This window comes from Anomaloglossus baeobatrachus, chromosome 9 (genome assembly GCF_048569485.1).
Source record: "Anomaloglossus baeobatrachus isolate aAnoBae1 chromosome 9, aAnoBae1.hap1, whole genome shotgun sequence".
Taxonomy (NCBI): Eukaryota; Metazoa; Chordata; class Amphibia; order Anura; family Aromobatidae; genus Anomaloglossus; species Anomaloglossus baeobatrachus.
The window spans coordinates 142,226,236-142,242,576 of NC_134361.1; the positions used below are offsets into that span (position 1 = coordinate 142,226,236).

The following is a 16,341-nucleotide window of genomic DNA, read 5'->3' on the forward strand; positions in this document are numbered from 1 at the left end:
CACAGACCGCGCTGTCAGTCCACTGAAATATAGATTTAGCATATATACGATTATTTTTTTCTTAACATTTGTTGGAAAAATTGCTTGTGACAAATACAAAGTCTACATAATTCTAAGTAACTAAAAGTAGATGATGGAATCCGCAGGAGCTGTGATACTAAGTGTACGTGCACTGAGGGACTCCCACGTCTTGTAGGTCACAAGCGTGAGGCCCGGTGATCACGGGCACCGCACGCAGCAGCCGCCACTCCGCGGGCTGGGACCCCTGACCGCCTGCGCCCTCCGCACCCTCCTCATCCTCTCACAGGAGCGCGCAACAACAAGAGCGGCCACTAGAGAGCGCTATGTGGGAGGAGTCACCACGGCGAGGTAGGTTATGTGTGGAGAGGGCGGAGATAGGGGCGTGGCCTCTTGCGAGGCTCAGATTGCTTTTTAGGCGGGGAGAGTTCTGGAGAGGCAGGGTTACGGCCGCAGAGGGCGGGGTTACGGGTTGGGCAGAGAGCGGGAAGGCGTGGCTACCGGCTGAGAGTACGGAGCTACCCTGTGTGTGCAGCGCCGCCTTGCTCCGCTTTGCTCCGGGGAGTAGTTTCATGTGCTGCCTCGTAAGAAACTCAGCGGCGGAGAGTCGGAGAGTCATGGTGCCGTAGTCAGAGGAGGAGAGAAGCAGAGCACCGGCCTGCGCCTTCCTGCCTGGTGACTGCGCTGCTCCCCTGCCACCGACCAGCATGGCACCCCGGAGTGTGCCCGAGCAGCCTGGAGCGGACCCCTCCCTGTGCCCGGACTCCTCCTCTCTACAGCACTCGGGGTGCAGTTGTCCCAGGAGTTGCGGCAGCTGCCGGCTCTTCCTCGGCTTCTTCGCTCTGTCGCTCTCTTTGCACATAGTCACCATTTGCTGCTATCTGGAGCTGCGCCGGGAGATGGGAGCAGGGAAGTTCGCGCGGGGCTCCGGCCCAGGGACCACGGACGAGGAAGGGGACTTCTCCCAGCACAGGAGGGCGGCGGTGCGGCTCTCGGACCTGCCGCATCCGGGGAATGGAGACCGGCGACAGGTAAGAGCTGCCGGGGACACGCATGGGGCATTGTGTGTGGTGCGGAGGTGTGAGCAGGCAGCTCAGGTCCGGGCTGTAGTGTGTACTGTGTGTGTACTGTGTGTGTACTGTGTGTGTACTGTGTGTGTACTGTGTGTGTACTGTGTGTGTACTGTGTGTGTACTGTGTGTGTACTGTGTGTGTACTGTGTGTGTACTGTGTGAGCAGGCAGCTCAGGTCCGGGCTGTAATGTGTACTGTGTGTGTACTGTGTGTGTGTACTGTGTGTGTGTACTGTGTGTGTGTACTGTGTGTGTGTACTGTGTGTGTACTGTGTGTGTACTGTGTGTGTACTGTGTGTGTACTGTGTGTGTACTGTGTGAGCAGGCAGCTCAGGTCCGGGCTGTAATGTGTACTGTGTGTGTACTGTGTGTGTACTGTGTGTGTACTGTGTGTGTACTGTGTGTGTACTGTGTGAGCAGGCAGCTCAGGTCCGGGCTGTAATGTGTACTGTGTGTGTACTGTGTGTGTACTGTGTGTGTGTACTGTGTGTGTACTGTGTGTGTACTGTGTGTGTACTGTGTGAGCAGGCAGCTCAGGTCCGGGCTGTAATGTGTACTGTGTGTGTACTGTGTGTGTACTGTGTGTGTACTGTGTGTGTACTGTGTGTGTACTGTGTGTGTACTGTGTGAGCAGGCAGCTCAGGTCCGGGCTGTAATGTGTACTGTGTGTGTACTGTGTGTGTACTGTGTGAGCAGGCAGCACAGGTCCGGGCTGTAATGTGTACTGTGTGTGTACTGTGTGTGTACTGTGTGAGCAGGCAGCACAGGTCCGGGCTGTAATGTGTACTGTGTGTGTACTGTGTGTGTATACTGTGTGAGCAGGCAGCTCAGGTCCGGGCTGTAATGTGTACTGTGTGTGTACTGTGTGTGTACTGTGTGTGTACTGTGTGTGTACTGTGTGAGCAGGCACCGCAGGTCCGGGCTGTAATCTGTGTGTACACTGTGTGTATGTGTATTGTGTGTGTGTGTATTGTGTGAGCGAGCACCGCAGGTCCGGGCTGTAATCTGTGTGTGTATTGTGTGAGCAGGCACCGCAGGTCCGGGCTGTAATCTTTGTGTACACTATGTAAGGTGGAGAGGTGTGAGCGGGCACCGCAAATCCGGGCTGTAATCTGTGTGTGTGTGTGTACACTGTGTGAGCAGGCACCGCAGGCCCGGGCTGTAATCTGTCTGTACACTGTGTGTGTGTGTGTGTACTGTGTGAGCAGGCACCACAGGTCCGGGCTGTAATTTGTGTGTGTGTGTGTACAGTGTGAGCAGGCACCGCAGGTCCGGGCTGCAATTTCTGTGTGTGTGTACTGTGTGAGCAGGCCCTGCATGTCCGGACTGTAATTTCTGTGTACACTGTGTGAGCAGGAACCGCAGGTCCGGGCTGTTATCTGTCTGTACACTCTGTGTGTGTGTACTGTGTGAGCAGGAACCGCAGGTCCGGGCTGTAATCTGTCTGTACACTGTGTGTACTGTGTGAGTAGGCACCGCAGGTCCGGGCTGTAATCTGTGTGTACACTGTGTGTGTGTGTGTGTGTATTGTGTGAGCAGGCACCGCAGGTCCAGGCTGTAATCTGTGTGTACACTGTGAAAGGTGGAGAGGTGTGAGCGGGCACCGCAAATCCGGTCTGTAATCTGTGTGTGTACTGTGTGAGCAGGCACCGCAGGTCCGGGCTGTAATCTGTGTGTGTGTGTGTGTGTGTGTCAACTGTGTGTAGTGGAAAGGTGTGAGCAGGCATCGGAGGTCCAGGCTGGTGTGTGGGTACACTGTGTGTGGTGGAGAGGTGTCGGGCTGGTGTATGGGTACCAGGGCTGTGGAGTCGGTATAAAATGCACAGACTCTTAAACTATATAATAAATTGGGGACAGTAGTGCAATGCAAAATGTGCTGAATATTTTTTCATAGGAATTTGAGAAAGTTATGAAATGTCCTATAAATGGCTGTTGTATTCCTGATCTAAGGCTACATTAACACACAGCGTTTTTGCAGCGTTTTTTGAGGATACGTTTGTCAGCTGCAAAAGCAGATCAGCTTTTTAAAAAACCGCATCACCTGAAAGGTTTCTGAGCTCATAAATAATGCTTTCAATAGCAAAAGCAGATTAGAAAAATGCCACAAACTGACATGCTCATTCTTTGTGAGGATCTGTTTTTGAGCACAAAAACGGATCCTCACAAAACGATGTGTCTGAATGTCCTATCTTGAAACTCATTACCTTTGCTGGATGCCCAGAGTCACTGCATTTCACTGAATTATTTTGCCATCAATGTTCGATATGTTTGTGACAAGAAAGACATTTTTAGCAAGACACTGGCAGTAAAAGATACTAAAGCTGATCACAGCAGCCAGTTTCTCCAGGCCTTAGTGGAAAAAGTTCTGCAAGATTAGGAACGCAAAAAATAACAGGTTCTTGCCATTGTAATGGACAATGCTTCAAACGTGATAAGTACAATTACTTGATGAATGAGAGTAATGAACAACAGCTAGAAGAAAATTTAGGATTCTGTATGTGTGAGATGCAGCCACAGCGCTGTTCATGTAACTGAGGAACAAACAGATATTACAACAGAGAACAGCAAAATGATACTTTAGGATTAGATGATCTTGGTGAAGCTGCTTCAAAACACTTTCATATTCATCACATGCGCTGTGTTGTGCACACGCTGCAGCTGGCAATAAGAGAGAGTCTGCAAGAAGGACCCCGATTTCACACATCCGGTTTTTCGCTGGTTCGGCGACTGTTGCGCTGCCACTGTACGAACGCCGGTCACATGCTGTCATGTGACTCGAAAGTTGCGGCGCTGCCACTGTACTGTATCGTACTGTACTGGTGTGCGCCACATCCGCCAAAGCGGCGAAAAGCCGGATGTGTGAAACTGGGTGGACATGCTGGAAATCTGATTAAAAAAGTGAGGAAATTGGTTATTGCCGCCAGAACCCCTAAAATTGATTCCATCTTGAAGAGATGTGCTGGGAAAAGGGCAATTGTTGATCAAGCCACTCGGTGGGGCAGCACTTATTTAATGACTGAGCGATTGCTTGAACTAAAATCATTTCTTATAGATATGGTGAACACTCAAGTAACCTTAAATGAAGGTCAATGCACACATGTGGCTGAATTGAAGGAATTGCTTAATCACCCATTTACCTTGACTAAAAAAATACAAGCTGAGGATTTAACTCCTGGCATTTTCATAAGGGAGTGGAAGAACTTGCTATTTTGCCTGTCCCAAAGAGGAGGTTTAATCGTAGATGGCATTTCTGCTTCAATGAAACGGAGAGAGACACAGCTATTGGAAAATTAAAATTCTTCTGGCAGCTGTTTATGTGGACCCAAGTCATCGTATACTGCTTGATGATCAACAGCTTACTAAAGGAAAAGAAGCTTTGAGTGAGGTAGCAGTTAGAATGAGCGGCTACAGGACTGCCAAGCGGAAGAGGACTTGGGGCCTGACGGTGCTACTGCTGCCATATCTTCATCCTCATCAGATGAGGAGTTTAACTTTGACAAGTATTGGGATGACATGGAGCAGGCAAAGCGTTAACGCAAGGAAAAAGATTTCACTCCGTCTCCTATAGAAAGCAGATTGACCAGATTTCAGTAAAATTTTTCACTTGCTCTCAAAGAGATAGAAAAATTCAACCGTTCATCAAAACTGACTGTGCATGAGGCAATTCCTTTATACCCGGAAAGTGTTAAGCGGGCTTTACACGCTACGAGAACGCTACAGCGATCTCGTTGCGGTCATGGATTTTGTGACGTACATCCGGCCACTGTAGCAACGCCGTTGCGTGTGACACAAATGAGTGATTTTGCATCGTCGCAAAAATGTGCAAAATCGCTCATCGGCGACATGGGGGTCCATTCTCAAATATCGTTACTGCAGCAGTAACAAAGTTGTTCCTCGTTTTTGCGGCAGCACACATTGCTCCGTGTGACACCGCAAGAACAAGGAAGCTCTCCTTACCTGCCTCCTGGCCACAATGCGGAAGGAAGGAGGTGGGCGGGATGTTCGTCCTGCTAATCTCCGCCCCTCCGCTTCTATTGGGCGGCGGTTCAGTAACGCTGCTGTGACGTTGCTGTGACGCTGAACGAACCGCCCCCTTAGAAAGGAGGTGGATCGCTGGTCACAGCGACGTCGCAGGGAATGTAAGTAGTGTGACGGGTCCGGGCGATGTTGTGCGTCACGGGCAGCAATTTGCCCGTGTCGCACAACAGATGGGGGCGGGTACGCACGATGGCGATATCGGTACCGATATCGCAGTGTGTAAAGCGGCCTTTAGAGATATTGCCCATGTGGTTACGGCTTTGCCTCCAACCCAAGTTACTGTAGAGAGGTTGTGCTCTAGCCTTAAAATTATTAGGCTATGTGCGCACGTTGCGTAATTACATGCAGTTACGCTGCGCTTTGTAGCGCAGCGTAACTGCATGCGTCCTGCGTCCCCTGCATAATCTATGAAGATTATGCAGGAGCCGTGTGCACGTGGCGTCTTAGAGCGCAGCGCTTCAGCTGCTGCCCGAAGCGCGCGTTCTAAGAAGTGACATGTCACTTCTTCCGTGCGCTTTGCCTGCAGCCCCTGCTTTGTCTATGGGAGGAGCTGAAGTCAGAGCGCATGGAATTGTCTTTTTTTTTTTTCACTACGGACATTTTCTGCAGCGATTTGAAGCGCACGTGTGCTCTTCAGATCGCTGCAGAAATTTCTGCAGTGACTGTACGCAACGTGCGCACATAGCCTTAGGTCAGATTTGAGGTAATCTGCGAAGAGGATCTGATGGAGGCACTTCTATTTCTTACAACAAATTCATAGACTGCAGAAATGTTTAGTATGGTTTTTGTTGAAAACTGTTTTTTGCCACTTACATAGTGTATTACATAGTGTTATATATAACACTATAATACACTATATAGCACTATGTAAATATATATATATATATATATATATATATATATATATATATATATATATATATATATATATATATATATATATATATATATATATACACTAGAAGGTGGCCCGATTCTACGCATCGGGTATTCTAGAATTTACGTATTGTGTAGTTCATGTATGATTTTTGTTATATATAGATAGATGTTGTTGTGTGTAGTTACCAAGTGTTTGTGTAGGGGCTGTACATGTTCTGGGTGTTGTCTGGGTGTGACGGGGGGTGAGAGCGGTGTTTTATGTGTGTTGCGTGTGTTGCGTTGTTTGTGGAGCGCTGTGTGTCTGTAGCGTTGTGTGTGTGTGGTGTGTTTTGGGGGGAGGTATGTTTTGTGCAATGTGTGTGTTGTGCGGTATGTGCGTATATTTGTGTGTGCCGCGGTGTTTGTGTGTTGGGTGCTGTGTGTGCGCAGCGTTGTCTGTGTGTGTGGGTGTCTGTGTAGGGCAGTTGTTTGTGGTTCCCAGTGTGTGTGTGTGATGTGTGGTGTGTTGTGCAGTGTGCGCGCGTGTGTGTGTGTTTTGGGGGGAGGTGCGCACTCCCAAACGTGCTCCATCCCCCATGCAGCGCACTCCCCATCGTGCTCCATCCCCCATGCAGCGCACTCCCCATCGTGCTCCATCCCCTATGCTGCGCACCCCCCATCGTGCTCCATCTCCCATGCTGCGCACTCCCAAACGTGCTCCATCCGCCATGCTGCGCACTCCCAAACGTGCTCCATCCGCCATGCTGCGCACTCCCAAACGTGCTCCATCCGCCATGCTGCGCACTCCCAAACGTGCTCCATCCGCCATGCTGCGCACTCCCCATCGTGCTCCATCCCCCATGCAGCGCACTCCCCATCGTGCTCCATCCCCTATGCTGCGCACCCCCTATCGTGCTCCATCTCCCATGCTGCGCACTCCCAAACGTGCTCCACCCGCCATGCTGCGCACTCCCAAACGTGCTCCATCCCCCATGCTGTGAACTCCCCATCGTGCTCCATCCCCGATGCTGCGCACCCCCCCCATCATGCTCCATCCCCGATGCTGCGCACCCCCCCCATCATGCTCCATCCCCCATGCTGCACCAGCATCAGCTTCTCTGCCCCCAGCATCAGCCTCTCTCCTCCCAGCATCAGCCTCTCTCCTCCCAGCATCAGCCTCTCTCCTCCCAGCATCAGCCTCTCTCCTCCCAGCATCAGCCTCTCTCCTCCCAGCATCAGCCTCTCTCCTCCCAGCATCAGCCTCTCTCCTCCCAGCATCAGCCTCTCTCCTCCCAGCATCAGCCTCTCTCCTCCCAGCATCAGCCTCTCTCATCCCAGCATCAGCCTCTCTCATCCTAGCATCAGCCTCTCTCATCCTAGCATCAGCCTCTCTCCTCCCAGCATCAGCCTCTCCTCTCTGTCCCCAGCATCAGCCTCTCTCCTCCCAGCCTTCCCCAGCATCAGCCTCTCTCCTCCCAGCCTCCCTCCTCCCACCCTCCCCCAGCATCAGCCTCCCTCTCCCAGCCTCCCCCAGCATCAGCCTCCCCCAGCATCAGCTTCTCTTCTCTCAGCCTACTTCTCCCAGCCTCCCTCCTCCCAGCCTCCCTCAGCATCAGCCTCCCTCTCCCAGCCTCCCCAAGCATCAGCCTCCACCAGCATCAGACTCTCTCCTTCCAGCCTCCCCCAGCATCAGCCTCCGCCAGCATCAGCCTCTTTCCTTCCAGCCTCGTCCAGCATCAGCCTCCCTCTCCCAGCCTTCCCCAGGATCAGCCTCTCTCCTCCCAGCCTCCGTCCTCCCAGCCTTCCCCAGCATCAGCTTTCCCCTCCCAGCCTCCCTCAGCATCAGCCTTCCCCAGCATCAGCCTCTCTCCTCCCAGCCTCAGCCTCTCTCCTTCCAGCCTCCCCCAGCATCAGCCTCTCTCCTTCCAGCTTCCCTCAGCATCAGCGTCCCCTTCCCAGCCTTCCCGAGGATCAGCCTCTCTCCTCCCAGCCTCCTTCCTCCCAGCCTCCCCCTCCCAGCCTCCCTCAGCATCAGCCTTCCGCTCCCAGCCTCCCCCAGCATCAGCCTCCCCAAGCATCAGCCTCCACCAGCATCAGCCTCTCTCCTTCCAGCCTCCCCCAGCATCAGCCTCCCCTTCCCAGCCTTCCCCAGGTTCAGCCTCCTTCCTCCCAGCCTCCTTCCTCCCAGCCTCCTTCCTCCCAGCCTCCTTCCTCCCAGCCTCCTTCCTCCCAGCCTCCTTCCTCCCAGCCTCCTTCCTCCCAGCCTCCTTCCTCCCAGCCTCCCCCTCCCAGCCTCCCTCAGCATCAGCCTTCCGCTCCCAGTCTCCCCCAGCATCAGCCTCCCCCAGCATCAGCCTCCCCCAGCATCAGCCTCCCCCAGCATCAGCCTCCCCCAGCATCAGCCTCCCCCAGCATCAGCCTCCCCCAGCATCAGCCTCCCCCAGCATCAGCCTCCCCCAGCATCAGCCTCTTTCCTTCCAGCCTCCCCCAGCATCAGCCTCTTTCCTTCCAGCCTCCCCCAGCATCAGCCTCTCTCCTTCCAGCCTTCCCCATGATCAGCCTCTCTGCTCCCAGCCTCCTCCAGCACGCCGTGCTCCTCTGCCGACACTCACACACCCGATCGCATCCACTCACACACACCCGATCGCATCCACTCACACACACCCGATCGCATCCACTCACACACACCCGATCGCATCCACTCACACACACCCGATCGCATCCACTCACACACACCCGATCGCATCCACTCACACACACCCGATCGCATCCACTCACACACACCCGATCGCATCCACTCACACACACCCGATCGCATCCACTCACACACACCCGATCGCATCCACTCACACACACCCGATCGCATCCACTCACACACACCCGATCGCATCCACTCACACACACCCGATCGCATCCACTCACACACACCCGATCGCATCCACTCACACACACCCGATCGCATCCACTCACACACACCCGATCGCATCCACTCACACACACCCGATCGCATCCACTCACACACACCCGATCGCATCCACTCACACACACCCGATCGCATCCACTCACACACACCCGATCGCATCCACTCACACACACCCGATCGCATCCACTCACACACACCCGATCGCATCCACTCACACACACCTGATCGCATCCACTCACACACACCCGATCGCATCCACTCACACACACCCGATCGCATCCACTCACACACACAGACACTGACGATATCGCACATACGCGCTGATACTCACAACATCCGGACATACCACATGCCTCTGGCCATGTGATCCTCCGTCAGGTCCTGGAAGATCACAACAGCACAGTATCGAGGCCGAGAAGCAAGCGATATCGCCGGATGCTGTGAGTGTGTGGATGCGAGGTGTGTGTGAGGTGTGTGTGAGGTGTGTGTGAGGTGTGTGTGAGGTGTGTGTGAGGTGTGTGTGAGGTGTGTGTGAGGTGTGTGTGAGGTGTGTGTGAGGTGTGTGTGAGGTGTGTGTGAGGTGTGTGTGAGGTGTGTGTGAGAGTGAGTGCGATCTGATGTGTGTGTGTATGCGTGTGTGTGTGCTGTTATGTTTGTGCGTCTGGAAGTCCCGCCGCTGCAGGACCTTGATTTACTGGTAACTATGCAAGCATGGTTACCAGCGCAACACGTCCCCCGCTCGCACGGGAGCCAACACCAGCATACGGCGGCGGCGTACGCTGATGTGGGATCCCGTTGGTGAGGGGGGAAAGGGGGGGGGAGTACAGTACTCACCTGGGATTCGTGGCTCCGTGACCGTGTCAGTTCGGGCAATGCGGGGGGGGGGGCGAGAGCTAACGTCTATTGCGTGAGGGGGGCGGGGCGTGGCGTGGGCGAGTTGCCAATGCCTGCAGGGTGACGGGGCGAGAGGCCAATCTGTGGGGGGGGGCAGAGCCTGGGCGAGCGGCTGGCCAATCCGTATGGGGGCGCAGCCGGGGCGAGAGGCCAATCCGTGTGGGGGGGCGGGGCCATGGCGAACCCAGCGGCCAATCAGCTTTGTGTCACCGTAAGGACATGTCACGGTGACACAACGTCACCGTGACACAATTTTGGAGCAAGACAGACAGACAGAATAAGGCAATTATATATATATATATATATATATATATATATATATATATATATATATATATATATATATATATATATATATATATATACACATACACTATGTAAATGGCAAAAAACAGTTTTAAACAAAAACATACTAAATAACATTTAGTATAATGCTTATATTTAAGTGAAAAAATTATTGTAGTACAATGTGAACATCAGACATTTAATCATTTTTATGATACAATAATCAAGATATTTAGATAGAACATAAAATATATTTATTGGAATACAACTTTAGAACACAAAAAACTGTAATAAATTGTAAATGTGTAATAATAAAAAAAAATATATATATATACACACAAGATATATATGCAATCTACTGTATATTACATATTGTATTACATATTTACAATTACAGTTTTGTGTTCTAAAGTTGTATTCCAATAAATATATTTTATCTAAATATCTTGATTATTGTATCATAGAAATGATTACATATCTGATGTTCACATTGTACTGCACTAAATTTTTCACTTAACTATAAGCATTATATCTGGGAGTCTGAGTCGGTGCAAGGGAAATTGAGGAGTCAGAGTCGAAGGTTTGGCTTACCGACTCCACAGCCCTGATGGGTACACTGTGTGTGTGGGGTGGAGAGGTGTGAACAGGCATTGTAGGTTCGGGCTGTCTACTGTGTTCGTACTGTGCTGTTTGTACAATGTGTGTACTATGTGTGGTGTGCATGCGATATACATGCTAGACACACATGTGATATCACACATCCTGTGTGTGATGGGCAGTCGTGATATTATACTGAGCGTGATTTACATGACACAACAGGACTCTGCACACAGTGTATATGACACCTCGGGGCTTTGCACGTCACACACAGTGTACATGACACCACAGGGCTGTTTACATCACATATTGTGTACATGACACCACTGCATTTTCCATATCACACAGTGTGCAGGTGTGATGTGATCTCCGTACAGTGTCCTGGGTTGCAGAGGGGACAGTGGGGTTGTGTAATGTGCAAAGTACTGTTATGTCCTTTTTATTATGTGTGATCTAGAACCCTATGATGTTCGCCAACACTGTGTGATGGGAATATTGCAGCTCTGACACCTGTGCAGCACTTCTGGGTATTGGTGATTTGAGTGAAAGTCGTGCTATTAGGGTACGCTCACACGAGCGTGAAAATCGGACGAGTGCAATGCGAGAAATTCTCGCATTGCACTCTGACCAATGTTAGGCAATGAGGTTGAGCTGTTGGTCAGCTGGACCCAGTGGCATGTTTAGTGATCCAATATTTTTTTCTTTACACCTATGGATCACGTTTTTTGCTTGTTTATTATAATGTGCACGTTTTTATTTCAGTTTATATATTAAAAATATTTTTTAACTTTTTATGGGGAAATAAAAATCATTCTTTTTATTTTTTTTTTTTTTACCTTTTATCCCTTTCTTGTGAGTAATATTGTTTTATAATTACCACCCTATAATAATTTTGGCCGACATTTTGTAGTCCTATTTCCATCCTGGTCCTCATCTTTTAGTAATGTCCCCATCCTGTGGTAATGTGCCCATATTGTTCCCTTGTTTGTAGTAATGTGCCCGAATTGGGCCCTGTAGTAATGTGCCCGAATTGGGCCCTGTAGTAACGTGCCCCAATTGGGCCCTGTAGTAATGTGCCCATATTGTCCCCTTGTAGTATTGTGCCCATATTGTCCCCTTGTAGTGTTGTGCCCACATTGCCCCCTTGTAGTGTTGTGCCCACATTGCCCCCTTGTAGTGTTGTGCCCACATTGCCCCCTTGTAGTGTTGTGCCCACATTGCCCCCTTGTAGTGTTGTGCCCACATTGCCCCCTTGTAGTGTTGTGCCCACATTGCCCCCTTGTAGTGTTGTGCCCACATTGCCCCCTTGTAGTGTTGTGCCCACATTGCCCCCTTGTAGTGTTGTGCCCACATTGCCCCCTTGTAGTGTTGTGCCCACATTGCCCCCTTGTAGTGTTGTGCCCACATTGCCCCCTTGTAGTGTTGTGCCCACATTGCCCCCTTGTAGTGTTGTGCCCACATTGCCCCCTTGTAGTGTTGTGCCCACATTGCCCCCTTGTAGTGTTGTGCCCTGTAGTATCATATAATAGCAAATCTGCCAAGCAGAGAAGTAATGCCCAATAGTCCAAAAAGCATAAACAATAGTAATAGCAGGGACTAAAACATAACTTTTAATCTAGCAATAAAAACAGTGATAAAGTGCTTGTGCATAAGTAGTGCAAGAGACAAAATGCCACATGGCAACACACAGGTTTGATCTCACCCAAGCTTCATCCATGGGCTGGACTGCACACCGGTCCCAAAATGAGGTCACAGGCTGGAAGGATAGGGTGGACAAGTGTGGTAAATAACCCCTGTCGTGCCCCGTGGATGGACTTCCGCCCTGACAAGGGCAGCACCCAAATAAGATGTCTGCCCCGCAACCATAAAGAGAAAAACCTCCCGACGCGTTTCCCTCTAAATATCAAGAGTTCCTCAGGGGAGACGGAGGAAAAAATGGGGAGATCAACCTGTAATGGCAGGGATCAGCACAGGCCAATAGCGGTGATTAACCTACGTGTACTGGGCAAACAGTGGCGCCACTCTTGATATTGAGAGGGAAACACGTCGGGAGGTTTTTCTCTTTTTTTCTTTATGGTTGCGGGGCAGACATCTTATTTGGGTGCTGCCCTTGTCAGGGTGGAAGTCCATCCACGGGGCACGACAGGGGTTATTTACCACACTTGTCCACCCTATCCTTCCAGCCTGTGACCTCTCATTTTGGGACCGATGTGCAGTCCAGCCCATGGATGAAGCTTGGGTGAGATCAAACCTGTGTGTTGCCATGTGGCATTTTGTCTCTTGCACTACTTATGCACAAGCACTTTATCACTGTTTTTATTGCTAGATTAAAAGTTATGTTTTAGTCCCTGCTATTACTATCCCCTGTAGTATCCCATTAGGACGTTGTTCACATACAAAAAAAGAAAGATTTTTCTCACCTTTACTCCGTTCTCTTGGTGTCTTGCAGCATGCAGGCACCTAGACACCTCGAGGGCCATGATGATTGCTTTCCAGTACACGGGGCCGCTGCGATCAGTGTTTTCCTTCTGGTGAGCGATTTGCGGCACTGCTCTCCTCACATCTATACTAATGGCAGCCCCGTCGGCAAATCAGAATACACCCACGTTAGCTGCTGGCCCCTGATTGGCCGGCGCCAGCTGCCATTAGTAAAGCTGTGTAGAGGCGTTCTTTTCTGCGAGGTGCTGCAAATTATATTCCTCGGAAGGAAAGTGCTGACTGCGGCGGCAGCTGTATGTATGTACGGGGCCGCAATAGTCACGAGGTCTAGATGTCTGCATGTGGCCCACGTTCCACGTGTTTGAGACCTCTGGTATAAGGCCTCTTTCACACATCAGTTTTTTGCCATCAGTCACAATCCGTTCTTTGACTGATGCAATGGATCCATCACAGATTGTGGTAAAAGTGATGCGAAGGATCCTGTAAAAAACAAACAGGATCCGTCATACCATTTTTTGTTTTTTATGTGAACGGTTATTTGATATTAAAAACCTATATGAACCCACGAGAGAGCGATTTTTCTGAACATAAATGAATTTACACTTCATCTGAGCATGCTCGGTTGAAAAAAAAAAAATGGATCCGTCACCAGAATCCGTTACTTGAGGGATTGCGACGGATTCTGTACCCATAGGCTTCCATTATAACAAACGGATGCCGACTGATCCGTCGCTGTCCGTTTTTTTACGTAGACTGAAAACGTTCATGTGGACGTCGGCTCTGTCACCAGGACAAACATTTTACGACTGATCCGTCGCAGCGCTGAATTCGTTTTCTTCAAAAAACGATGGATTGCGACTGATGGCGAAAAACTGATGTGTGAAAGGTGCCTAGTGGTATAGATGTGTAGTATCAAGGTGATATGGGTCATTACATTTCAAGTGATCCAAATATGATTTATTTTTTTTTCCCCCTGACATCTTAGGATATTTTTCTTTTGTGTTACCGTATTTTTCGGATTATAAGACACACTTTTCCTCCCAAAAATTTTGGAGGAAAATGAGGGGTGCGTCTTAAAATCCGAATATAGCTTACAGGGGGTGGATGTCTGTGCAGCTCTGTGTGCAGGCGGGCGGCCGGGTGCGTACGGGCGGCTACGTGCATAACGCGGCGTGCGGGCGGCCGGGTGCCTGTCGGTCCCGGCTGCCTCTCTCTGCGGGTGGGCTGTCTGCTGGCTGCCACTCTGTGCGGGCGAACGGGTGGGTGGCTGTGCGGTGAGTGTCCCAGTCTGTCCGCAGTCCCGGTTTCAAATGATGGCGCCGGGAGCCAGTGCGTGCGCAGATGGAGCTCTTGGATGAGAGCTCCATCTGCGCACGTGCCGCTCCGGGCGCCATCATTTGAACCGGGACTGCGGCCAGACTAAGACACTCACCGCACCGGCCTGCTCCACCACTGACCCGCCGCTGCTGCTGTTGCTGACCTGCCGCGGTCACTGACCCGCCGCTCACACCACGGACCCGCCGCTGCTGCTAGCACAGCCTCTGCCTCCTGTGACCCCGCTCCAACACCACTGCAGCCCCCCTCCGGTAAGACAACACTGGAGTATAAGGCTAGGTTCACATTTCCGTGGTTTTGCATCAGTCACAATCCGCCGCTCTGATAAACAACTCAATCCGTTTGGCGGATTCCGTTGTTTCCCATAGACTTATATGAGCGGCGGATTGTGACTGATGCCCTTGCGTTGCATCCTCTGCCTGACTGATCAGTCGTGGAACAACTGATCATCGGGCGGCAGGAACGCAGAGTGTAACGTTTTTTGAGCAGCGTAATCCTTATGATTTCGCTGCGCATGTGCTCTCTCGGCGGCCGAATGATCAGCTGATCGTCCGGCTTCTGTGAGCGATCAGCTGATCACCCGGCGGCCGGCTAATGAGAGCGATCAGCTGATCGTTCACAATAGCCGGCCGCCGGGAGATCATCTGATCGCTCTCAAAAGCCGGCGGCCGGCTATTGTGAACGATCAGCTGATCGCTGATCGTTCTCTCTCTCTCTCTCTCTCTCTCTCTCTCTCTCAAGTTGTACAACGGAATCCGCTTTCTAATTTCAATTCTTGTCACCCGTTGTACAACGCATCATTCACAAGCGTCAAGCAACGCATGTGACTGATGCAAAACAACGGAAATGTGAACCTAGCCTAAGACGGACCCCATTTTTATTTACCTTTATCTGTAAATTTGGGTTGCGTCTTATAATCCGGTGCGTCTTATAAAACGAAAAATACGATACTTAAGTGAATTAAAAATCAGGTTTTGATTTTTTTATCTTTATCAGTTAATATTTTTTTATGGGTTTCTAAAATTTTGACAGCCTTAATTTTGGGCTTATGACTTTAATTTTTTTTCATATCCCAGGCTAGAATTAAAGGGGTTTTCCATTACTTTTCACCACCTTGCCATATATCATAGCTCTTAAAAACAATACCTTTTGTACTATACTTGTATTGGATGCATAGCTTCTATGAGCGCATTTCACAGGGAACACATGGTAATTGATTGTTATGCAGATTCTTCTTCCTCCTCTGATACTTCCTTTTCCCCTACAGAAATCTGACCAAATGAAAGGAAGTTGTCACTGGGCTCCTATTGGTGGGTGTAGACATTTTGGAATGAATCACAATTAGACTGCCTCACACAAGCTGAGCTGACAGTTTCATTCAGCAGCAACAGCAGGTACTCACACCTTTTGCTTTTGAAATGCAGATTACAGTGCTTCACTAGCAAAGGGTTTAGGTAATACAATCACATGGACAACTGAAAAGCGCCAACATTTGCATAACAAACAGTGACATGGCTGTACTGGCCATCTGGCAATTGTCAGATGGGCTGATACCTACCCTGGGCTGCTCTGACCCACAATCTTCAGCAGCACAGGACTTAGAAGGGAGGGGGCGTGCATAGTGCTAGATCACAGGTTAGTGAATTGCATTATGGAACTTGTAGTAACAGAGCACATTAAGCCTGTGGAGATGAATGGATGAATGTAAACATCAGAGTTGCAGCTGGCAGACACCAAGTGATGCTATCTGCATGATAAAAGGTTTATATTACTATAATAAAATTATGGATGCCATTAGTGGCACATAATATCACGACTGCAGAATAAAAAATGAAATGTGGGTAACTTCTTTACGTTAAATAGATGAGGCATCATTTTGTTTA

The 16,341-nt window shown here is 50.2% G+C and overlaps 1 protein-coding gene across 3 annotated transcripts in view; it reads left to right on the forward strand.

The window, feature by feature from the left end:
• Nucleotides 1–509: 509 nt before the first annotated feature.
• Nucleotides 510–16,341, forward strand: part of EDA (ectodysplasin A) — a 354,857-nt gene continuing 339,025 nt past the window's right edge. For all 3 annotated transcript variants that reach the window (XM_075322754.1, XM_075322755.1, XM_075322756.1), the window contains exon 1: nt 510–1,049. In XM_075322754.1, coding sequence (XP_075178869.1) covers nt 726–1,049 — 324 coding nt within the window. In that variant the 5' untranslated portion in view covers nt 510–725. The remainder of the gene's footprint in view (nt 1,050–16,341) is intronic.